Here is a 24,880-nt window from a genome sequence, read left to right as displayed (position 1 = left end):
TGGCCACCTGAACTTCCCAGCTGCACTCCTCCAGCCGCGTCTGCTGGCGCATTATCTGTGTCCAAGCACCTGAAAGTGGCTTCTGACTCTAACTCTAGCTCTCTCATCTCTAATTTCTCTCTCTCTCTCTCTCCCCTTCTCTCTCATCCCCAATCTCCCTCTCTCTTTCTCTCACCCCAATCTCTCTCTCTCTCCTCTCTGATTCCCATCTCCCTTCCCCTTCCAGCCCACACTCCCCATGTCTGTACAATTTGGTGAAGTCTATTACCACCTGCTGGCAGATCCATGTCATTGAGGCCTGACATTCCCACAACAACAGAAAAAGAGAACCAGTCAAACACTTACTTTAACCATTCATTGATATTTTCTGCTTTGTATCTCTATTCTGCAGCCCTGTCTCGAGCTCTCAGCCTCAATGCCCCAGCCAAGGAAAGGCAGGAGAGATGGAGGGAGAAAATCCGCAGAAGTAAGTACAGGTATTTACCTTGTTCACCCACTCACGCAGTTTACTCTCACCATTCCCGGGGGGGTTTGGGGGAGGCAGGTGGTCACATTGTGGGAGGGGCATCTTTCATGGTTGGGTATTTGGAATATCACCTTGTAGGGCAGTTGCTGGGCCTGGCCAAGCTGGGTATTCACAGGTCGAGGTAGCCAGTGGTCAAGGGTATCAAGAGGAATAGAATATAGGAGCAAGGATGTGATGTTGAGGCTTTATATGGAAATGGTGAGTCTTCACCTGGAATTTTGTGCTCTTCATTTAAAAGATGTGCAATATTAATTAGGTGTAAATCATCTATCAGAGGCGGTGTCTTAAGGAAGCAGCCTCTATTCTCAAGGTCCTCCATCACCCAGGCCATGCTCTCTTCTCACGGCTTCCATCAGGAAGGAGGTGCAGGAGCCCGAAGACAAACACCCAACGGCACAAAAACAGCTTCTTCCCTTCCGCCATCAGATTTCTGAACGGACAATGAACCACAGACACGATCTCACTTTCTCTTTAAATATTTAAATGCTACATTTTAAAATTTAGATTGCAGCAATGTAACAGGCACTTCTGGCCCAAGAGCCCAATTAACATATAATCTCTGTCCGTTTTGGAGGGTGGAAGGAAACCGAAGCCCCCGGAGGAAACCCACGGAAACACGGGCTGAACAGGACAGGATTCAAACCCACTGTAACGCCGTTGTGTTAACTGTGCCACCCTCTTCATTTGCACCTGTGGTGCTCCTGCAAAACAAGGAATTCCGTGACATGCTCATGACAATAAATTCTGGTTCAGATCAGAATTGTCAGGAAGGAGCCAGCAAACTCTCCTTGCTGTGCTTCCAATCCCCTCCAGGGGGCATTGCAAGACCATGGGGCAACAGGCCTCTTTCTTTGGGGCAAATGATGATTTAATTACAGATCAACTAGTTTCTGATTATAAATGCCAACATGCTAGCAGATTATTTTACTACAATTGTTGCCAACCTGTTGGTTAGCAGTGCTGATTGCCCAGGCAACCTTGGTTCAAAGTAAAAACACAAAATGCTGGAGAAACTCAGCTGGTCAAACAGTCAGAATCAGGATTTATTGTCATGAACAAGTCATGAAATTCAGTGTTTATGGAGCAGCAATCATAGAGCAAATATTCATATTATAACCATCTTACAACATTACTATAAATAAATAAAAATAATAGTGCACAGAAAGTCAGACAGTGTCTGCGGTTCATTGATTATTCAGGAATCTGTTGGCAGTGGGGAAGAAGCTGTCCTTGTGCCACTGAGTGCTCATCCTCAGGCTCCTGTATCTTTTCTCTGATGGTAGCAAGAGTGAAGAGGGCATAGCTTGGGTGGTAAGGGGGCTTTGAGGATAGGGGCTGCTTCCTTAAGCAAAGGTCAAAATGCAACCAACGTTTCTGGCTTTAGCCCTTCATCAAGATATGGAAAAATGTTGGCAGGCATCCGAGCCAAAGTGTGGGGGAAGGGGCACAAAAGCAGGAGGTGAGAGGTGGAGAGGGAGGGAGGGGACAGCAGTGATTAAGGGGAGGAGGGATGGCTGGGTGGGTAGAGGGGGAAGGGAGAACTGTAAAAACTGGAAAGGGGGAGGGGAAAGAAAAGGCACCCAACCCACCCAGCCATCCCTCCTCCCCTTGATCGCTGCTGTCCCCTCCCTCCCTTCTTCACCTCTCTCCTCCTGCCTTTGTGGCCACTCCTTCCCCCCCCCCCCCACCGCCAATCTTTGGCTCTGAAGCCTGCCGACATTTTTCCATACCTTGGAGAAGGGCTCAAGCAGGAAACGTCAGTTCTGTATCTTTACCTTTGCTACATAAAGGACACTGTTTGACCTGCTGAGTTTCTCCAGCATTTTTACTTCAACCACGGGGTCTGCAGATTTTCATGATCCATTAACCTTGGTTACAGCACTAGACTCAGAGCTACTGGGAGAGGTGGAAGGTTGCAGTTCTCCCAGGTAGTCCTGGAAAACTAATTGATGCAAGATCCGCAGCCTTAAAATAATTGAGAGACCATATGATGTTGGGCACTTTCCATTCATGAGGGAAGTAATGTTCTGAATCATCCAATCATCCATCATGAAGATGTTTGATACTTTCCCATTGACAGGGAGCGGTGGGAAGGGAACTTGCGTGGCCAATGGGAGCAGAGGGCACATGATGATGCTTCCAGGAAATGGTGGCTCATTTTTTGATTGTGCCCAGCAGTGATTGCCCACTCCTAATTGTTCTTGAGGGGGAGGGGGTGAGGGAATGGGTGGTGGAGGTGGGAGAGGGTGACGACAAGGCAGGGAGGAGGGGGAGGGGTGGAAGAACAAAGGAGGGGTGGGGAGAGGGAAGGGGGGAGGGGAGAGGGAGGGTTGGAGAGGTGGGTGAAGGGTAAGTTTGGGAGGGTGGGGTGGGGTGGGGTGTAGGGAGAGAGGAGGGATCTTAGAATGAAGTTACTCCCACAGTGTGGTTGGGGAAGGGCTCCAGGATCAGACCCAATCCTGATGAAGGAGGGTTTCCAGGTCAGGACAGTGCAGGAGAACCTGCTGGGAATGGTGGTCCATGTGACAGATCCCCAGTCCTGGTGGGTGGTCGGATCCTGAGGGAAGCTGGAACTGCAAGAAGAGGAGTTTGGATGGTGTCGCTGGGGTGGTGTTCACCTGAGGCAGGATGGGGTACATCAGCTGTCTGACCTTGTGGTCACTCCGGCCTTGGGGCTGACCTGTGTTTCTATTCAAGAGCTGCCGGTGCTGCTGGGTAACAAGATGGAGGGGCCGGTGAAGGAGGGAAATGTAGATGTCCCGGCCTCATCTGTTGACCAGGATCCTGGAGCTCAGGTAGGTCTCCATGGGGGGCTTGGGGTATGGGGGTGATTCATCCCTTCAGCCAGTGTTGACTGCAGGAAATCTCCCAGCCACCGACACGGCATCCTTCGTTGTCGGGTACATGAAACACAAATTTGTCAATGTTTTCCTGTGCACCCCACAATGAGAGAAGCAGGAGAGAGTCCCTCCACCGAAACCAAGTGTCCGTGGATTCACCTCCTGTGCCCCCACAGCCTCTGCAGCCACACGACCTCCTGTCTGTTCCAGTGGTGACCCTGAGATCCTGGCTCCCAACCCCTGATGCGATCTGGAAGTTAAAACCCAATGTTGCCCAAACAAAATGGTGGGGGAGGGGCAGGGGGCACGGTCCCACAGGCAGGAAATGGATAAGGGAGGGAGGGCACACCACCGAACAGGGGGAGGGAGGACGGCTCTGTGAATGGAGAGGGAAGGGAGTAGAGAGGAAAGGAGACCGAGGGGTGGGGAAGGGAGGGAGAACGGTGTCTGCAGACTTTCGTGTTTCACTCCAATCAGGAAGCCTTCATTGCCCGAGGCGTTCGGAAGCCCTACTCACCAACGGTACCCTCACGGGTCCCTGGTACCCATGAGCCGGACTCTGGCAGCCCCGTGACCTAATGTGGGTCCTTCAGCTCTCGCTGAGCCCTTCTCCGGTCAGCTGCCATGGTCTCCCACTTTCCAGGTTCTCCTTCTTTGGGGGCGGGGGGAATGATCACCCTGCTGTCCTTTACCAGTCTGATGATACCCCGCTTGGCTGCTTGGAGTTCGTCTGATCCACTGACAAAGCCAGGTGCTCTGTGAAGCGGTCACCCACTCTGAATCCGGTCTCACTGATGCCAAGTTTATTTCTCATACGATTGCTCAAATGCAACCCAACGAAACTGCAGACACACAACCTGACATAACATGCATACATCTGCAGTACATCTGTACATACCTAAAAAAAAATAAATATTGTTCAATAAATAGTAAAGATTCAGGTGGTACGTGCAAGTAGTTGCTATGATCATTCAACATTCTTACTGCCCGTGGGAAGAAGCTGTTCATCAGCCAGGTGGTGCTGGCTCTGATCCTCCTGTAACTCTTCCCCAACAGGAAGATGTGTGCAGGGTGGAAGGGGTCCTCAATGACATTGTGCGCCCTCTTCAGATAAGGATCCCAGTAGATTGTTTAAGTGGTGGGGGGGGGGGAAAGGGAGACCCCAGTGATCGTCTCCACCTTTCTTATGGTCCTGTAGACTGGCCTCTGATCCATTTCTCTGCAGCAACCATCCTGCACAGTGATACAGCCGGCCAGGATGCTCTCGATGAGCTCCTGAAGAAGGTTGACATGATGGTGGCCCGTAGCCTTGCCCACTTCAGTCTTCTCAGGAAGTGCATTCGCTGTTGCACCTTCCTGATAAGTGAGGAGATGTTGTGTGTCCACAATAGGTCACTAGTTAAGTGAACTCCAAGGGACATATTGCTCTCCACTCTCCCCACTACCAAGCTCTGAATGTGTACTGGAGGGTTACCCTGGTACTCCTGAAGTCCACAATCATCTCCTTCATCTTGTTTACACTGAGATTCAGGTAGTGGAGGTCACACTGGGTTTGCTCCAGCTTCCAGTGACTGCCGGTGTTGCACCCATCCTGATTGGAACTGTTTTGGTTTCAGCTCCGGCCAAATCTTACGAGGGGTCACTCATTACCGACCCGGTCTCCACGGCAACAAGGAACTGCTGCTGTTCTAGAGGCTGCTTCCACTGCTGCCCCACCTCAACCTGGCACTAGTGTGAGACCCCAACGATTCACCAGGAGAATGCAGCTACCTCCTGTGTGCCAGAGCCCCAGGACCATCCACAAGTTGTCCTCCTGGAGCAGCAGGGGCCCAGCAGAGGCTAGAGAGGGCCATCCGGTGGATTCACACTACCATGCCAAACTCACGGAGAAGCTCACCGATGGTCCTCTGCCGGAACTTCGGGACCCTTCAGAAAAAGGGGTGGGTCAAACAAGCTTGGCGACTAGAGGTGGAGAGAGTGGGGTAGGGAGGTCCATCCATTCTCCCACACCTCCGTCCAACCCACTGGGTGGAATTGCCGCAGCCACAAGTCACGGATCTACAGAAGCAGAGAAGAATGTTCAGAATGATGGAAAGGCAGCTGAGACCAGGGTCCCGGCCTCAATCCAAACAACCATTTCAATGAATTTGGATGAATGCTGTCCCTCAGATCTGCCTCCGATAGAACACACTCACACCAAAAGCCCCAGCCTGGAATCTCCCAAATCGCCCCTGAGTTTCTTGGTGAACGCATTCAGGAAGTCACTCCTTGAGAGCAGGAGGTCCACGTTGTCGCATGCAGTAGAACAGGGTCAGGGCAGGAGGGTGAAGACAAAATGGCCCAGAACCTTCTCAATTAGTTCCTTCCATGGGTTGTCTCCCGTCTACACCTCAGCCCCAAATGTACCCCTGAGGGAGGATCACTGGCCGCGCCCTGTGAGATCACAAACTAGCACTCTAAGGCAGGACATCGGAGCCACCTCACCACCACACCAGGGAGATTTGGCCGGCTTCTTGCTGCCCTGCACCTCAGCTGATGGCTCTGGCAGAAACAGTGGTGATGACCAACAGCAATCCAACACCGGGGAGATGGAGAGGGGAGATGAGCGATGTTCCGGGAGGAGCATCTGGTTAAAGAAAGGCTGGGTGAATGACCACAGCCGGAAGAACAAAGGTTTGATTTCCTCAGTGACGATGGGAAACCCCAATCACGGAACCAGTAAGAACCCAATCCCTGCCACTGATGACACCCGGGACAGGACACCCAAGGGTGATATCTGGAGGCTGATAACCAGCTTCAAAAGGAAGAGAAGGACAATGCCCAGGCCATTCACCTCAACAAGGATGTCGACACTCCAAGCTGCTAGCCAACTTAACATCCTCCCAGGTACAAGTACACCTCTTGTCAAATCTTTGGACCTGTTCAGTCTGAATATCTTCCAAAGGGCAGGAGGTTGGGGGAAGTATCAGAACCGAGGGGTTTGGGTTCCTGTGGATGGATGAATCTTGAAGGTCTGCAGATGATGGAATCTGAGGCAAAGCAGCTAATGCTGGAAATACTCGAAAGGTCAGGCAGTGGAGAGGGGGAGGGGAGAGATATAAAGAGAAGGAGGGAAAAGGGGAGAAAGTTGGGGATAAGGGCAGAGAGGAGAGGAAGAGATAGGGGAGAATGAGTGAGTGGAGAGAAAGAGCGAGGAAAAGAGGGAGAGAGAGGGTATGAAGGGAAGGGAGAGAGAGAGGAGAGGGGGACAGAAGGAGAGAGAGATAGGGTATAAATAGAGGTGGGGAAGAGAGGGAGTGGTAGAGAGAAAGAATGACAGAGGGAGGGAGAGAGAGAGAGAGAGATGACTCCTGAAAAGCATCGATGGTCTGTCCACGGCCTGCTGCCTGGTCTGATTGTTTCCACTATTTCCCATCCCAGATTCCCAGACCATCTCTGAACCTCTCTCCCTGTCTGTTTTCACAGCTTCCTGTTATCCTACCCTAGAAAAAGACATTTCGCCCAATTGGAATTTTTGTCCCCTATTCTTCTCTCCCCGCTAGTAGGACTAAGTTCTGATTCCACACCATCAAAATTGTGCCAAACCTCAGCCTCATCTCTCCTGACGATCCTACTCTTTCTGTAATGGAATTGACCATCTTCATTATGAACATATTGATGGAGAAGAGGGCCGTTCAACCCTCCATCTCAGCTAGCTCAGAGTAATCCTTCCAATTTTATTTCCCTCCACCCCCATTTCCCTGTAACCCACTGACCTGCATGTTTCTCTGAGAGGTGGGAGAAGGCCAGAGCTCTGGGGGGTGGGGGGGGGGGGGGTGGTGGAACCATAGGACATAGAAGCAGTAATACACTGCTAAGCCCATCGAGCCTGTCCCAACATTTAATCATTCTCCCACTTGGCCTCACTTCCAGCCCTCCGATAGCCTGGCTATTCGGGAACCTACCCACCTCATGGTCATAGGGAGAACGTCCCAAATCCACATAGATGGTGCCGGAGTTGGGATTGAACCCAGGTCACTGGAGCTGCAAGGCAGCAGCATTACCTGCTGTATCCTCCTCTCACCTTCCCTCAGGGCTTACTCTTCACGTCGAGCAACACCGTGCAGAGATGGATTAGTATTGGCTTGTGTCCTGCCTACAATCCTGTGTAGAATGTCTAATGTAACCAGGCTCAGCACAATATGAACACAAGTTGCTAATTTGTGTTGTATGTTAGCAAGTTATTAATATTTCATCACAGTACAACGGCTTTCAATTAGCCCTTTGAAGTGTTTATTTTTAAATCTCACTAGACAGGATGACGCCAAATGTTTTCCAACCAGCAGATGTCCGCAGTGTGAATGTGCTCTCCAGATGCCACAATGCCAAAGGCTATTTAATTTGAAACAACATGATTTAACAGACAGATGAGTGCATGTCACTGCAGAGCCTGCTCAGACCTTGCAGGTTTTAATGAAATATTACTTGGGGTTTTATGTATCCATAAAGTACACCAGTCGAACTATATGGCAAGAAATCTTCATTCGGCTGGGTGAAGATCATTTTACATCTCTTGCTACATTTGTTTCCTCCATAAATTCAAAAGAAATAAAATTCAAGAGCGAGGTTCAATCCCATCGCCGTCACTGAATTGGATTGAATAAGGGAAAACAGAGGATTATGGGGATAAGTTCAGGAAGGATTACCAGTAGTTGGTTAAGAAGGTAACAGGCCATTTTGGCCCACGACGATGTGCTGACCAATACAGATCTTCTCAACAAACTACTGGTAATTCTTCCTGAACACTTGAACCCGTGCCACCAAATTCATTAACAGCCCCCGGTACGTTTTGAATGGTGGGAGGAAATTGGAGCCCTCGGGAAAAACCCACAGAGACACGGGAGAACGTACAGACAGCAGTGATTCAAAATCTGGTCCCCTTTGCTGGCTCTATAAAGGTGTGCTAACCGTGCCGTTCCTAAATGTTTATGATCTAAGAAAAGTAGAGGGTTATGGGTGTGAGGGAGGGTTGTTTCCCAAATTTCTCCTTTAGGGGTAGAGTGGGGGGGGGGGGTTGGGTTCCCACTCTGCTGTTCCCCCAGAGCCCACAACCCCTCGTGGTCCACTGCCAAGCATAGACAGCACCATCTTAGGCACAGAGCTCATGGCTGATGTTGTTGACAAGAGGCACAGGGTTGGTTGTTCAGAGATAAACGATCAGTTCTGAGTTTACTGCATGGATGAGATGCTCCTATTCCTTCTTTTCTCTCTTTCTCCCTTCCCTCCCTTTTTTCTCCCTCATTTTTCTCGCTCTCCCTCCCCTTTCTCACTCTCCCTTTCTCTCGCTCTCTCTCCCTTTCTCCCTCTCTCCTCTTTCTCTCTCTCTCTCCCTCCCTTTCTCTGTCCCTCTCTAAGATTCATATAACAAAATGTTCTCTGACTCACTTGCCCTGTTTAGACTTGGGGGTTAGGGACAGACTTTCTCTGCATGTTCCTGCAATGCAGTTAGAGATTTTTCCCAATGTTAAAAATGCCATATAAATGCAAGTTGTTATTGTCTGGAGGCTGCTCAGAGCAGCAGGAGGGAAGCTGATCAGATGCTGTGTGGTCTCAGAATCCCTTCCTCCCTTGCAGGATTTGATGGTCAGCTGGTGGTCTCCCAGACCCGTGAAGATGAATCCGAATCCTCCTTGGATGACCCATCTGAAGATAAGGAGGAGGTGAGATCTCTCGGCCTGATGTCCTCCATGGACTAGCTTTTCCTCTTTATTTCTGACATCCAGCATCTGCATTATTTTGTTGTTGGGTCAATATAGCAGTTCAAGTTCTTGTTCTCTCTCTCTCCCTCTCTCTCTCTCGCTTTCTCTCTTGCACATGTGTACACGGAAATGCGCGCGCGCACACACACACACACACACACACACACACACACACACACACACGCGCGCGAACATGCACGCACATGTACCCATGCATACATGAACACGTACGCAACTCAATTACAAACATATGCACACACACAGTCACACACACCCCACAATGCTGGAGGAACTCAGCAGGTCAGTGGTTAGAGCACTGGTCTTGTAAACCAGGGGCCGCGAGTCTGCTGGGGCTTCATTTCTGTGAGGGGAACAATTTCATGTATGTTACATTCTAAATGTTACATTTTAAATCTCAGTGTGACAATAATGGAACCTTTATGTAGCAAAGATAAAGAATCGTAACCAAGCATTTTAGGCATGAGCCCTTTCATCTAGACTTGCTGAGTTTCTCCAGCATTGTCTTTACTTCAATCACGGTCCCTGCAGACCTTTATGTTTTACTGGTGTAAATGTAAAGTTAAACTGTCCCCTGGTAACTGAGGTTCAAATGATTAACCCACAACCAGCATCGTCAGTCCACGTTTATTTGATAATTTTCATGGGATCTTACTCTGGTCAACTTATGACGGTGGTTAAACTTCATAGAATGTGGAAAAGGCCCTTCAGCCCTCGTGTCTGCGCTGAACATGACGTCCAACTTAAACACTGCTGCTTGCATTCCTTGCATATCCAGGTGTCTGACAAGAAGCCTCTACAACACCATTACCGTATCTATTTCCCCCTTACCTCTGGTGCCCCTGGTACTCCCCACTCTCTGTGCAAAAAAAAAAAATTGCCCCTCACATCTCCCTCATACTTCCCTCACCTTAAATGCACATCCTTCATGTGTAACACTTTTACCCTGGGGCTAAGATTCTGACTTCAACGGTAAAGATGTGGAATTTGCATTGATATAGCACCTCTCAGAATGTCCTAACACCTTCTGAGACCATCCAAGGCTGGGCAAACCTTGGCCCCACGCTTCTCTAGTTTGAGCCGTCCATTTTTATGAGTTCCTCTTCTTTCAGGAAGGTGGCCGAAGGAAGAGGAAACTGAAGAACATTGCCCTTCAGAAGGTGAAGCAAGAGGAACTGAAGAGACTCCACAGAGCACAGGTAGAGTTTCAATTCCGCACCCAATCCCATGCTACACACAAATTAGAGGAACAACACCTAATATCCCATCTGGGAGCTCTGCAACCATGTCGAATTAACAATGACTTCTCCAGTTTCCGGTAACCCCTTCCACTAAGTCCCCTATTGGTCTCCTTTCCTCCACCTCCCCTCTCCTTTTCTCTTCCTTCAGAGAGTTTCCCTCTCCCCGAACACAGGACATAGAGAGTTACAGCTCAGAATAGGCCCTTTTGGCAGCCTAGATAAACCTACTCAACAATGTAAACCTTCCCTACCTCATACCCATAACCCTCCATTTTCCTTCCATCCATGTGCCTGTCAAAGAGTCTTTTAAATGCCCCTAATGTTCCAGCCTCCACCACCACCCCTGGCAAGGCATTCCAGGCACCCACTCTCTCTGCATAAACAAAAACAACTTACCCCTAATGTCTCCCCTAAATTTCCCTCCTTCACTTTCTACAGATGTCCTAAGGTGTTTGCCACTCCTGCCATGGCTGACAACTCTATCCATGCCTCTCATCATCTTGCAGATCTCTATGAAGTCACCTCTCCTTCTTTTTCACTCCAAAGAGAAAAGCTTTTGTTCTCTTCTACCCTCCCACCTGTATCCACATGTGACCTCTTACCTGTTAGCCTCTGTTCATCCCCTTACACCTTCCTCCCTCTTCCCCCACCCCCCACCACCTTTTACACCTTATAGAATATAAGTAACAGGACCAGGAGTTGGCCATCCGGCCTGTCGCCACTGCTCCGCCATTCACTGTGTGATCATGGCTGATCTGATGATGGGCTCCACCTACCTGCCGTTTCTCCATATCCCTTAATTCTCTGACTATGTAGAAATCTATCCAACCTTGTCTTAAATATATTTATGGAGGTCACCTCCACTGCTTCAATGGGCAGTGAATTGCACAGATTCCCCACCCTCTGGGAAAACCAGCATCGTCAGTCCACGTTTATTTGATAATTTTCATGGGATCTTACTCTGGTCAACTTATGACGGTGGTTAAATTTCATAGAATGTGGAAAAGGCCCTTCAGCCCTCGTGTCTGCGCTGAACATGACGTTCATTTCCATCCTAAAACTATACCCTGAATCCTGAGGCAATGTCCCCTAGTTCTAGTCTCCCCCACCAATGGAAACAACTTTCCTATCTCTATCATATTTATGCCTTTCAGAATTGTACATGTTTCTATCAGGTCCCTTCTCATTCTTCTACATTCCAGTGAGAACAGTCCCAGACGACTCAATCTCTCCTCATCTCTGGAATCAATCTGGTGAACTTCCTCTGCACTGCATCCAAATCCAGTACATCCTTCCGGCCCATGAACCTGCGCTGCCCAATTATACCCATGTGACCAATTAAACTCCTAACCCCGTACATCTTTGGAATGTGAGAAGAAACCCACGCAGTCACGGGGAGAATGTACAAACCCCTTACGAACAGCGCCAGATTCAAACTCGGGTCATTGGCGCTGTGACAGCATTGCTCTAACCAAGATGGAAGGGAACATTCTTGTCCATTAATGTCAGGCTGACTAGTCCATATTGTTTTCCTTTCTTAAACCGTGGGATCTCATGTGTTCTGTTCCTCACTGTGTGCTGGGATCTCTGGAGTTCTGGATGCAGACCACCATTCATTCACCATCTCAATCACCACCTCCTTCAAACCCCACACTGCAGGTTATCTGGACCTGGGGATTTATCCCCTTTCACTCCCATTAATCTCTCCAATAACTTTGTCATACTAATGTCATTTTCCTCCAGTTTCTGATTCTGTACAGGGATGGTGTTTCCCACCGATGGTGGGAGGTTCACTGTCTCCTCACAATCAGACAAGGAAGTACAGTCACCTTTTGTTTCTCTGGCAGATTATTCAGCGTCAGCTGCAGGAGGTGGAGGAGAAGCAGCGGGTGTTGGAGGAACGTGGAGTGTTGATGGAGAAAGTGCTTCGGGGAGAGTCAGGTGTGTACCACTGGCTGCATTCATCCTTGGGATGTGCCACCATTGTTAGGTTGGGTTAGAGGATCCAATCTATGTGTTGAGGTTGAGGGTTTAGATATTCAGCATGGTAACGGGCTCTTTTGGCCCATGAGCCCAAATACCCAATTTAACCTACAACTCCCTGGTATGTTTTTAGAGGGTTGGTGATTCTACTCCTTCCACAGAAGCTGCCCCAACTGCTGAGAGTTCCCAGCATTTCTGTTTTTATTTCAGATTTCCAGCATCTGCAGATTTTTCTGTTCATTTCCAGAAATTGTAGCCTGCAAGACAACGTGGCTACAAGAGCAGGCTGTGCCCATCCCATTCCCTCACTGCCCCTCACTCCCACCCACTCCCCTCACTCCCATCCATGCCCCTCACTCACACCCCCTCCCCTCACTGCCCCTGACTCCCATCCCCTCCCTGCCCCTGACTGACACTCCCACCTCTGACACATTGCCTCCCCTCCCTGCCCCCTCACTCCCAACCCCTCCCCGCCCCCTCACTCCCAACCCCTCCCCTCCCTCCCCCTCACTCCCCCTCCCCTCCTTGCCCCTGACTCCCACTCCTCCCCTCTCTGCCCCATCTCACACCCCCTCCCCAATCTCACCTACCTTTAGTAGAAAAAGCCTATCGACATTTACTCTGTGCATCCCCCTCATAATTTTAAATACCTCTGTCAATCTCCCCTCATACACTGTACACTGCAGGGAATAAAGTCCTAACCTGTTTAATCTTTCCCTTTAACTCAATGCCTGAAGTCTGGGCAACATTCTAGTAAATCTTCTCTATACTCTATCTTATTGATATTGTTCCTGTAGTTAGGTGAACAAAACTACATACAATGCTCCAAATTTGGCCTCACCAAAATCTTGTACAACTTTACCATAACATCCCAACTCCTGTACTTGATACTTTGATTTATGAAGGCAAAAATGCCAAAAGTTCTCTTTACATTTTGCCTTCATAGCTCCATTGTCACCAAGGCTTTTTACAGGTTGCCATGACTACTTAAAGATTCAGGGTTAACAGTTAAAAGGTGAAATTACAACAGTGACATACCATAAAAGTAACTTCTTTCTATCAAGGTCATTTAACATAGCTTTCAACTCTTTAAATGTTAAATCTTGTAATATCATTTCTCAGACAATTACCCAGCAATAGAGAATCTCAAAGTCTAAGATAGAATTTTCTCTAAATACCACAATATTACTTGGAATGTGATAACACTTCAGTTACAGCATCAATCAGTGAGTTACGAGCTCTTACCTTCTGTGGAGTTAACTGCAGCTGGAAGCTGCCAACGATTCTGGTCAAATTGCAGGGAGGAGTGGACAACACTGGGTTCAGTCCCAACCCACGGTTCCGTCTGCATGGTGTTTCTCCTTGTGTCTGTGGGGCTTTCCTCCAGGTGTCCCAGATTTCTCCCCCCTCCCTCCCAAGTTCCAAAGACATGCAGTTGTCAATGAGAGCTTATTGTCATATACATGAGTACGATATATAGATGCCACAAAATTCCTATTTGCTTCAGCGACATGGGCATATAACATATATCAAATACAATAGTGTACACTACATTACTGGCAGAGGTGAATTGGCTGCTGTATGTTGTTCAGGTAGAGGTAGAATCTTGGGGTAGTGGTTTGAAATGGGATTGATGTCAATGGGTCAGCATGGACACGAATGGGCCCAAGAATTTCTATATGTGTTGTCTGACTCTAACTGGAGGGGGAGCAAGGGATGGTACTGGGGATAGTCAGATTTTTTCAGATTTATTGTCAGAGTACATACATAACAACCTTGAGATTCCTTTTCCTGTGGGCAAGGCAGAATGGCCATTTATTGGTAGTGCAAAAAAAAACTGTACACATCATCCACATAAATAAATGTAAATAAACTGATTGTGCAATTCAGAGGAAAAATCAATAAAGTGCACAAGTAACAGTCCTTAAATAAGTCCTTGATTGAGTTTTTTGGTGAGGAGTCTGATGGTGGAGGGGGAGCAGCTGTTTCTGAACCTGGTGGTGTGAGTCTTGGGGCATCGATACCTCTTTCCTGATGGCAGCAGCGAGAACAGAGCCTGTGCTGGGTGGTGTGGATCCTTGATGCAGCTCTCCAAAGGCAGGGTTCCCTGTAGATATTCTCGATGGTAGGGAGGGTTTTGCCTGTGATTTTCTGGGCTACATTCACTACCTTTTGCAGGGCTTTGTGCTCGGGGGTATTGGTGTCCCCACACCAGACCAAGATACTGTAGTAAGCAAATGGTGAGAGAATGAAAGGTCAGGCAGCATCCACAGAGAGAGAGATGGCCAATTAATGTTTCGGGGCAGGGCCCCTTCTCGAGGATGGTGTCACTGAAGGTGTTGAGCAGCACAGGAAGCGCAGAGGATGGAACAAAGGTAAGACTAGAACGAGAGGACATGGGTCAAGGGTGAAAGGTGAGATGGTATGGGGAACTTCTTCATGGTGGGAGTGTGGAACGTGCTGCCAGCTGAAGTGGTAAATGCAGGCTCAATTTTGACATTTAAATGAATGGTTAGGCTCTTGGTAAATGGGACTAGGCAGAATAATAGATCAGTGCAGACTAGATGGGCTGAAGGGGCTGTTTGTGTGTAATGATGTATGGAATCTTCAGCAAACAATGAGATCTGGAGATTCATTCCTCTGCATCTCTGTTCGAAGCGGATGTCCTTCTTAAACGTGCAGTAGTCCCTGTCTCAACCAGGTCCTCTGGCATATACCCACCACCCACCACCCCTGATGGGAAAAAGTTAACCTCAGGTTCCTGTTAAATGTCTTCCCGCTCACCTTAAGCCCATGTCCTCTGGTTACTGATTTCTCTGCTCTAGGCAAAGGACTCTCTGTGTTCTCCTGATCTATTCCTCTCTGTGAGATTGCCCCTCATCTTCCTGCACTCCAAGGAATAAAGCCCCAACCTGCTCATCCTCTCCCTGTAGTTCAGTCTTGGCAACATCCTCGTAAATCCTCTTTGCTCCCTCTCCAGCCTGACGACATCTTTCCTGCAGCGCGGTGACTAACACTGGGCAAAACGCTCCAAATGGGGCCTCACCAACATCTTATACAATTGCAATATGACTTCGCAACTTCTGTACTCAGTACTGGCTGATGAAGGGCGACATACTTGTGATTTTACCTTGACAGACAGCTGGCAGTGGGATGAGCCTGAGGTATTTTTTTAGAGAAAAAAAACATCAGCTATGATTTAAAAGGTGGAGCAGAATCGATGGGCAAAATGGTCTAATTCTGGAGCTACATCTTATGGACTGATAGTCAATAGAGACAGGGGATGGCTGGTTGATCTACTGCCTCAGAAGGTTAACACAAGGAGGAAGCCATTGCTCCTCAAACCTGCCCTGTCATTCAATGTGATAATTGGCCTCAACTCATCCTCTGCACAGTTCCCAATGACACTTAACCCCTCATTCTATTTATCTCTCTCCACCTCTGGCCTCCCCTACCCTTGGCCTGAGAGATGAAATTTCTACCCCTTGGTTGTAAATGGCCCCTTCTTTTGTCTCTTTGTCCCCTTGTTTGTGACACTCCCACTGGAGAGTTTGCCCTGTGGAGCCCCTCGTTTGACAGGCCAACCCATCTCACCTCTCTTGATGGGATATCCCTCTCACCCTGATAACTCTGGCAGATCTCCTTGGAACAATTCCCAATGCTCTTTCAGAGAAGGGGATCAATATGCAGTACTCCAGGTGTGGCCTCACCAATGCCCTGGCCACCGTAACCAAAACTCCTGATTCTTTAAATGAACGGAGTTGCTTGTGGCTTTGTGCACCCAGATACAGTGAGAAATCCAACCCCTTCATAAGGAAGGTCATTTGTCTTCTTTACTAACTTTTGGACCCTGCCAGCTAACATTTTGTGACGCCTCGATCTGTCTGAACACCACAGCCTCTCTGCATTAGATACAATCTACAGAGCGATAATATTATGGCCTCAGGAGCCTCTTGGGTCTGATCAGAGGGTTGAAAGTCGTGTCTGGTTTTACCAAGCAAAACACGAAAGTCTGCAGACACTTAACATTTCAATGAGGAATCACATTCAATGCACGGCTTGCAGCATACTTGAAAATCATCACTGACCTGAATAACAGCCGTCAAAACACAGAAAGTTGCTGGAGGAAACCGGCCAATCTCAAAGTGTCCAGAGGATGTATTACAGGCGCTTTTTGGGCCTGAGCCCTTTCTCTATCACTCTGCATTTTTATTTGTACCTTTGGAGAAGGGCTCAGACCCAAGAGGATGGTTAAATACCTTTACGGACAATGCAAGACCGGCTGAGTTCCTCCAGCATTTCTCTGTGTTTTGACGGCTGTTATTCAGGTCAGTGGTGATTTTAGGGAATGCTGCAAGCTCTGCATTGAATGTGATTCCTCATTGAAATGCTTAGTGTTTTCATTGGTCAGAGAACAGTTTGGTATTGCTGTTGATTAATCAGAAACATCCTCTTTTTAAATTTTAATTTGTATTTTTCCATGAGGTTGTAAAGAGATTTTTAAAAAAGTTTAGAGATGCTATTCCCTGCAGGGAGAGCTATTGGCCGGTAACGAGCACCAAATGCAATATCCTCATCCGCACGCTGAGGAGGGATCTTATAGAAAAGTATAACATGATGAAAAGAGCAGATACAATCAAAGCAGGGAGACTGGAGCAAGGGGAGCATCCTTCTTCACAAGAGCAGTTCCCCCAAGCTGTCTTTGCTTCCATGGACTTCTCCTGGCTTTCCCACATGAGCATCAAACACACCGGAATGTTCTGGAAGATGTGTACACAAGATTCTAAGGCGCAAGAGCAGAATTAGCCTATTCAGCCCATCGCGTCTGCTCCGCCATTAGAATCATGGCTGATGTATTTTCCTTTCGCCTGCCTTCTTCCCGTCACCTTTGACACCCTTTACTGATCATTTTATTCTGAGGCCTGGCCCTCTGCTCCTAGACTTTCCCACGACTAGAAACATCTTATTCTCATCCCCTCTCAGCCGCACTCTTCGATCAGCTCGTACTCCAGTGACAGTGCCGTCAGGGACTGTCCTGCTTCCTTCACCTTTCCAGCGCACAGACATCTCTGTTTGTTAAGCAAGAGCATAACTGTTTTTCTTGTCCAATTTTCAATTCATCCTCGTGTTTAGCAGCATTATCTGAACAAAAGCAGCTGAATGGAAGTGCTGGGAGGCAAAGAAATGATCCCATCAGCACCATTAATTGTAGGTTCCTGATATTTCCCTGGGGAGGGGGTAGGAGATTCATTGCACAATCCAAACTCGGCACACACTACACTCCGAGACAACATACCTAAACCCGTAGGGCTGGACTACATCTTCCTAAACTACAAATCACAGCACAAAAAGACACTAAACCAATTTCACATCAAATTGTAATCATGCCATTTTGTTGCTTGTCATTTGGAAAAACATTTTATTTTCAAATGCTTTTTTTTAAAATAGTGAGTTTCTGGGTGCAAGAGTGTCTGTAAGTATCTTCAGGCAGCATGGAAACAGGCCGCCATTCACTCCTTGGGTCTGTCCCTGCCACCAATCGCCCATCCACGTGTCTAATGGCAGGATTCTTAACACTGTGGAGGAACAGTAAGTTCTGGAGGTCCAGGTCTAGATCCCTCAAGGTTGCCGTGCAAGTTGATGGTGTGTTGGCCTTCATTAGTCGGGGAATTGAGTTCAAAACCATGAGGTCATTTAAATCTGAAATAATTTTGATTTTTAAGAAAAATTGGGACAGAATGGGAGGGGTATGGAGGGATATGGTCTGGGTGCAGGTTATAATATTTCAGCACAGGATAGAAGGGCTGCATGGCCTGTTTCTGTGCTGTAATGTTCTATAGTTCTAAAGGTAAAGGTTCCATTATTGTCACGTAATATTACATTTAGAATGTAACATACATGAAATTCTTTAATTTTGTCTACCCCGGTGGTTCTCAACCTTTTTCTTTCCACTCATATCCCACTTTAAGTAATCCCTATGCCATCGGTGCTCTGTGATTAGTAAGGGATTGTTTAAGGTGGTGTGTGGGTGGGAAGGACAGGTTGAGAATCACTGCTCTAGACCCAATTGTTACTGAAATATTTTGATTGAGAAAAATTGTCATTGGCCCATTTCCTTTGGAGTTCTGAAACCATGCACATATCGAGTCAATGAGGTATGATTAAAACAGTGGTTTTCAAACTTTTTCTTTTCACCCACATCCCACCTTAAGCAATCCCTTACTAATCACAGAGCACTAATGACATAGGGATTACTTAAAGTGGTATGTGAGTGGAAAGAAAAAGGTTGAGAACCATTGGGTTATAGTTAGGAGATAGGGAAAAATCAGATTTTATGTAGGACAGCACAATATTGCGGGCTGAAGGGTGCTGCAATGTTCTATGTTCCATTTTACCTCATCAAATCTGGTCTATCTCATTCTCTCACATGCGCATCATTCTCCACCCCCCCCACCCAAAGATTCTATCACTCATTGGAGCAACCTATAATGGCAAATTAACTCACTGACCCACATATCTTTGGTACGTGGGAGGAAATCGGAGACCCCCCCCCACCCCCCGGGGAAACACATTCAATCACGGAGATAACATGCATACTCCACATAGGCAGTCCCCAATGTTGGGATTTAACCTGGCTTTCTGGAGTTGTGAGGTAGCAGTTTTATCAGGGAACACACCGCACAATCAAAAATGTAAAATTACCAATCTGGCATGCAGCCGCTGTGTGCTACACCCAAAGAGAATGTTATTGAAAATATCTGTCATTGTAGAGGCAGGCTGGACTTGCTTTGTGGAGGAAACGTGCGCCAAATTTAAATATAAATGTAAATGCTCTGTTTAATGAACAGGCTAACTGTTCATTTTGAGAAAGAAAATTAACCACACCCCCTCCACAATTTGCACCACCTACAACATGATCCCATCACAAGGCACATCTTCCGCTCCCCTCCTTTCCCTCCCTCCCATTTTCTCTCCTCTTTCCCTCTCCCTCCTCTCCCCCTCTTCTTCCCCTCTCCCTCCCCCTCTTCTCTCCCTCCGTCCACTCACCCCTTCCCACCAATTCTTCCTCCGTCGGTATGTACCCCCACCAGCACAGGGAACACTACACTTACCCCTCCATCTCCATCCTTCCCACCATTCGGGGCCCTAAATTGCCCTCCCAAGTGAAGCACCTTCAACTGTCCACTGCCGCAGCAAGGGCCTCCTAGTGGCCACACCCCATCACCACACCGACATGTCTGCTCGCGGCCTCCTGTGCTGGCAGGTTAAGGTCACACGTAAGTTGGAGGAACAACATCTTGTAGTCTGTCTTGGCACTCTACAACCAGATGGCCTGGATGATGCCCAATCTGCCGAGTTCCTCTAGTACATTGTGTCCTGTCCACTAACCCGATCTTTGTTTGAATGCTCAGAGCTTGACTCGAAGGAGGAACCGCAGTTGATGCAGAAGTGGTTCCGGTTGGTGATGGAGAAGAACGTGCTGGTCTGTTACGAAGCTGAGCTGATGATATTGTGAGTACCTCACTTGATGCTTCAATAAAGAATGTGGGATAACGAGAAGACGGGATTATCTTGACGGCTGGCAGAGATTTCATGGGCCGAGCTGTGTTGTCTGAAAAATTGAAATTTGATCAATAAGGAAAATGTTTGCCTTTCTGTAGCACCTGTCACAACCACAAAGTTTTACAACTCCATGGATTGACAGGATGTGGCGGGTTTGCATTTCAGGGAGAGGGTGGAATCACGAGCAAAAAAAAAACAAAAGCAATCCTGATATAGAGTCCTGAAATGATGACCATTCCTCCCCTCCCACACATCCTGGCAGTTTGCTTGGTTTGGATCAGCTGGGTCTGCTTTATCTGGAGGAAAGTAGACTCAGGGCTGAACTTCTAGAGGTTTATAAAACCATAAGGTGCACAGACCGGGTAGGTGATCAGTCTAATTTGCAAGGAAGGGGGAAAAAAATCTAAACCGGGGGAATGGGTTAAAGGATAGAGATGATAAGTTTAATGGGGACCTGATGGGGGTAACATTTCCACACAGCGGGTGGAGGGGGTGTGGAACGAGCTGCCGGAGGAAGTGGCAGAGGTGGGGCCAATTACATTTAGACAGGTACGGGGATAGGAAAGGTCGACCAATGGTATTTGCTCAGGTAGACAACACAGGCAAGTTGGGTTGAAGGGTCTGTTCCCATCCTGTAAAAGTCTATGACTCTTTTGTGGCATCTTCCTCTACCACCTCCTCTGGCAGCTCATTTCAGGTAACCTCCATCCACAGGACATCTTGCTTTCGCGGCCCCCCCCCCATCTTAAATCTGTATCCTATATTATAGACTTTCCGGTCTGGGGGACAAGACCCTGACTATCTTTCCTTTCTATGCTCTGAGTGATATTTTATGAACCTCTGTAAGGTCACTCCTCAACTTTGGCCTCCAAATTTTCTTGTGTACTCTTGCATCCTTCATACTCCTTGAGCCACTCACTCAATCCCAGCTGCATATACTTGCCATATGCCTCGTGTTTTCTGTCCAGAATCTCAACTGTTTCACATCCAACAGTGTTCTCAACCCTCTCAGCATTGCCATTCACTCTAACGGAGACATGTTTGGCCTGACCTCTTAACATCATATGTTAAGCCATAGAATAGACTACTTAGCCCATTAGTTCTGTCCCACTATTCAATCACGAGCTGATCCATTGTCTCACTAAGCCCCACAGTCTGGCCTTCTCCCCATAACTTTTGATGCCCTGGCTAATCAAGAACCTATCAATCTCTGCCTTAAATGCACCCAATGACCTGGCCTCCACAACCACCTGTGGTAACAAATTCACCACCCTCTGGCTGAAGAAATTCCTCCAGATCTCTTTTCTAAGTGGACGCCCTTCAATCTTTTAAAAAATTTTTTTTTTATTTTTCACACTTTGAACCATATTGACCAAAATACACATAAACATTTCCCTCTTGAATATACACAGTGTCATTTTCTCCCCTTTTCCCCCCTTCCTTCCCTGCCTCTTTTTACCCCCTCTCTACCCACTAAATGTTCAACATATACATTAAACCCATTAAACAATGTCATCACACAATGAAAATAAACAAGAAAATTGTGTCACCTACTTTTACATACTGGGTCAGTTCATTTCGTCTTCTTCTCCTTCTGTCATTTTAGGAGGTGAAGGTCCGGGGTAGGACCTCTCTGTTGTGTTCCATGTACGGTTCCCAAATTTGTTCGAATACTGTGATGTTATTTCTTAAATCATATGTTATTTTTTTCCAATGGAATATATTTATTCATTTCTATGTACCATTGCTGTACTCTCAGGCTATCTTCTGATTTACAGGTTGACATTATACATTTTTTTGCTATAGCTAAGGCTATCATAATAAATCTTTTTTGTGCTTCATCCAAATCGAGGCCAAGTTCTTTAATTCTTATATTACTTAGAAGAAAGATTTCTGAATTTTTTGGTATGTTATTTTTTGTGATTTTATTTAATATCTGATTTAGATCTTCTCAAAATTTTTCCACTTTCTCACATGCCCAAATTGCATGTACCGATGTTCCCGTTTCCTTCTTACGGCGAAAACATCTATCTGATATTGTTGGGTCCCATTTATTTAACTTTTGGGGCATGATATATAGCATGTGTAACCAATTATATTGTATCATGTGTAACCACGTGTTTATTGTATTTCTCATAGTTCTGGAGCATAGCTTTTCCCATGTTTCATTCTTTATCTTTATGTTTAGATCTTGTTCCCACTTTTGTTTGGGTTTACAGCTTACTTCATCGTTCTCTTTCTCTTGCAGTTTGATGTACATGTTTGTTATAAATCTTTTAATTATCATTGTGTCTGTAATTACATATTCAAAACTGCTTCCTTCTGGTAACCTCAGCCTGCTTCCCAATTTGTCCTTTAAGTAGGTTTTCAGTTGGTGATATGCAAACATTGCACCATGAGTTATACCATATTTGTACTTCATTTGTTCAAAGGGTAATAAATTATTTCCCAAAGAACAATTTTCTATTCTTTTAGTCCCTTTTCTCTCCCATTCTCTAAAGGAAAGGTTATCTATTGTGAAAGGGATTAGTTGATTTTGCATCAATAATAATTTTGGTAGTTGTTAATTTGTTTTTTTTTCCTTTCTACGTGAATCTTCTTCCAAATGTTGAGCAGGTGGTGCAGTACTGGTGAATTCCCATGTTGCACCAGCTTTTCATCCCACTTATATAGTATATGTTCTGGTACCTTCTCCTCTATTTTATCTAGCTCTAATCTGGTCCAATCTGGTTTTTCCCTTGTTTGATAAAAATCTGATAGGTATCTTAATTGTGCTGCTCTATAATAATTCTTAAAGTTTGGTAGCTGTAAGCCCCCTTGTTTGTACCATTCTATTAATTTATCTAGCACTATCCTTGGTTTCCCCCCTTTCCATAAGAATTTCCTTATTATTTTCTTTAGCTCACTGAAGAATTTCTCTGTTAAGTGAATTGGTAACAATTGAAATAGGTATTGTATCCTTGAGAAGATATTCATTTTAATGCAATTTACCCTTCTTATCAGTGTTAGTGGTAAATCTTTCCAATGTTCTAAGTAATCTTGTAATTTCTTCATTAATGGCTGATAATTTAATTTGTATAGATGGCCTAGATTATTATCTAGTTGAATATCTAGGTATCGGATTGCTTGTGTTTGCCATTTAAATGGTGATTCTTTCTTAAACTTTGTGAAATTCGCATTATTCATTGGCATCACTTCACTTTTATTTGCGTTGATCTTGTACCCCGATACTTCTCCATATTCTTTCAATTTCTTATGTAATTCTTTTATTGATAATTCTGGTTCTGTTAAGTATATTATGACATCATCTGCAAATAGACTAATTTTATATTCCTTCTCTTTTATTTTTATCCCTCTTATTTTATTTTCTGTTCTTATCAGTTCTGCCAATAGTTCTGCTAATGCGAACAGTGAGGGAGAAAGTGGACATCCCTGCCTACTTGATCTGCTTAATTTAAATTGGTTTGATATATATCCATTTACTGTCACCTTCGCCAATGGTCCCTTATATAATGCTTTAATCCAATAAATATATTTCTCTGGTAGGTTGAACCTCTGTAGTACTTTAAATAAATAATTCCATTCTATTCTGTCAAAGGTTTTCTCTGCATCTAAGGCAACCGCCACTGTTGGCATCTTGTTTCCTTGTACTGCATGGATTAAGTTTTTTTTTAAACTTTATTTAAAATTTTATGACATGAATAAAATAAAAATTACATTTAAAGAAATAATAAAAAATAAGATAATAAAAATTAGAATACTACATCATTAAACTACACAAATTAACCCCCCCAATAATTATAACACAACATTAATCATCTAATTTAAAATTAGTCCAACCCTCCCCCAAAATAAAGAGTGAAGAATTAATTAACAATGTTGTAAATAAAATAAAAAAAACCCACTTACAAAAAAAAGGATAAAACTTAACAACAACAAAAAATTACTAACAAAAAAATATCAATACTAAAATAATACCCTTAAACATATATTTAAATCAAACATAATACATGTATTTAACAAATGAAATCCACTTTAAAACTAAGTTCAAATATTAAAATCATATATCAACCACATATCTGTTATACAAAAAATCATAATTAATAATACATAAATACAGAATTTACATTAATACCGTTTCCTTTATAATTCATCGAGAGAACAAAAACATCCCTTAGAAAAACAAGCAGATAAACTTTTTATTCCCTTCCCCTCCCCTTATATAAAAAAAAGAAAAAAAAAGAAAAAAAGTTCAAACTTATAAAATTCTCCATATTCTTCATTTATAACATCTTCAAAATTCTTTATCGAAATTAACTTAATTTTATTAAACTCTTCTCCCTCAATGTATTTGTACTGTTTTCTTCTTTTTCTTCTTATCACCTTTCCCCTCATCTTCCTCTTCATCTAATTCAACATCCTCAATTTTTGACTTATTATCTTCTGTGACATCATCCTCTTAAAAAAGAAAGAAAAAAGAAACCCCCCAAAAAAAAGAGAGAGAAAAAAAAGGAGAGAAAAAAACCCTCCTAATTCCCTCTCAATTACAATCAGAAAACAAAAAGAGTTTTAAAAAAATTATTTATTTAAAAAAATAATTTAAAAAACCTTCACTTCTTAACTCGAAAATTAAAAAGAAAAAAAAAACAGGTCGGAGGTCACAACTACCTCCTCCTGTTTAAACCGCCCAAAGCGGTAACTCCCCCAAAATATTGGGTGTGAGATAACTCACAGGTAGCTGATGACTTCTGGAAACTAGTGCCCACCCAGTCCCCTCTCCCAACTCCCATTTCATTAAACTATCATCATTATTTAAACTATTTAAACTCTTCTCAAAAAAAATAAAAGATTTATTTTTTAAAATCAACGTTACCACTTCGGTCACCATTGCTTCCATTTCTTTTAAAAATCTGGATCCCACCTTACATCTCTACTCTCTTTAGAGACCTTGAAGGACTACATCATTCCTAA

General features: G+C 45.4%; 1 protein-coding gene across 8 annotated transcripts in view; it reads left to right on the top strand.

Annotated features, from left to right (window-relative positions):
• Positions 1-24,880, top strand: part of LOC138745937 (F-actin-monooxygenase MICAL2-like) — a 156,923-nt gene that overhangs the window by 120,920 nt on the left and 11,123 nt on the right. For all 8 annotated transcript variants that reach the window (XM_069903490.1, XM_069903491.1, XM_069903496.1 and 5 more), the window contains 7 exons: positions 392-466; positions 3,224-3,321; positions 4,983-6,252; positions 8,980-9,065; positions 10,235-10,321; positions 12,211-12,304; positions 19,759-19,858. In XM_069903490.1, coding sequence (XP_069759591.1) covers positions 392-466; positions 3,224-3,321; positions 4,983-6,252; positions 8,980-9,065; positions 10,235-10,321; positions 12,211-12,304; positions 19,759-19,858 — 1,810 coding nt within the window. The remainder of the gene's footprint in view (positions 1-391; positions 467-3,223; positions 3,322-4,982; positions 6,253-8,979; positions 9,066-10,234; positions 10,322-12,210; positions 12,305-19,758; positions 19,859-24,880) is intronic.

Source organism: Narcine bancroftii, chromosome 1 (genome assembly GCF_036971445.1).
Source record: "Narcine bancroftii isolate sNarBan1 chromosome 1, sNarBan1.hap1, whole genome shotgun sequence".
NCBI lineage: Eukaryota > Metazoa > Chordata > Chondrichthyes > Torpediniformes > Narcinidae > Narcine > Narcine bancroftii.
This window is presented reverse-complemented; position numbering and strand designations above follow the sequence as displayed.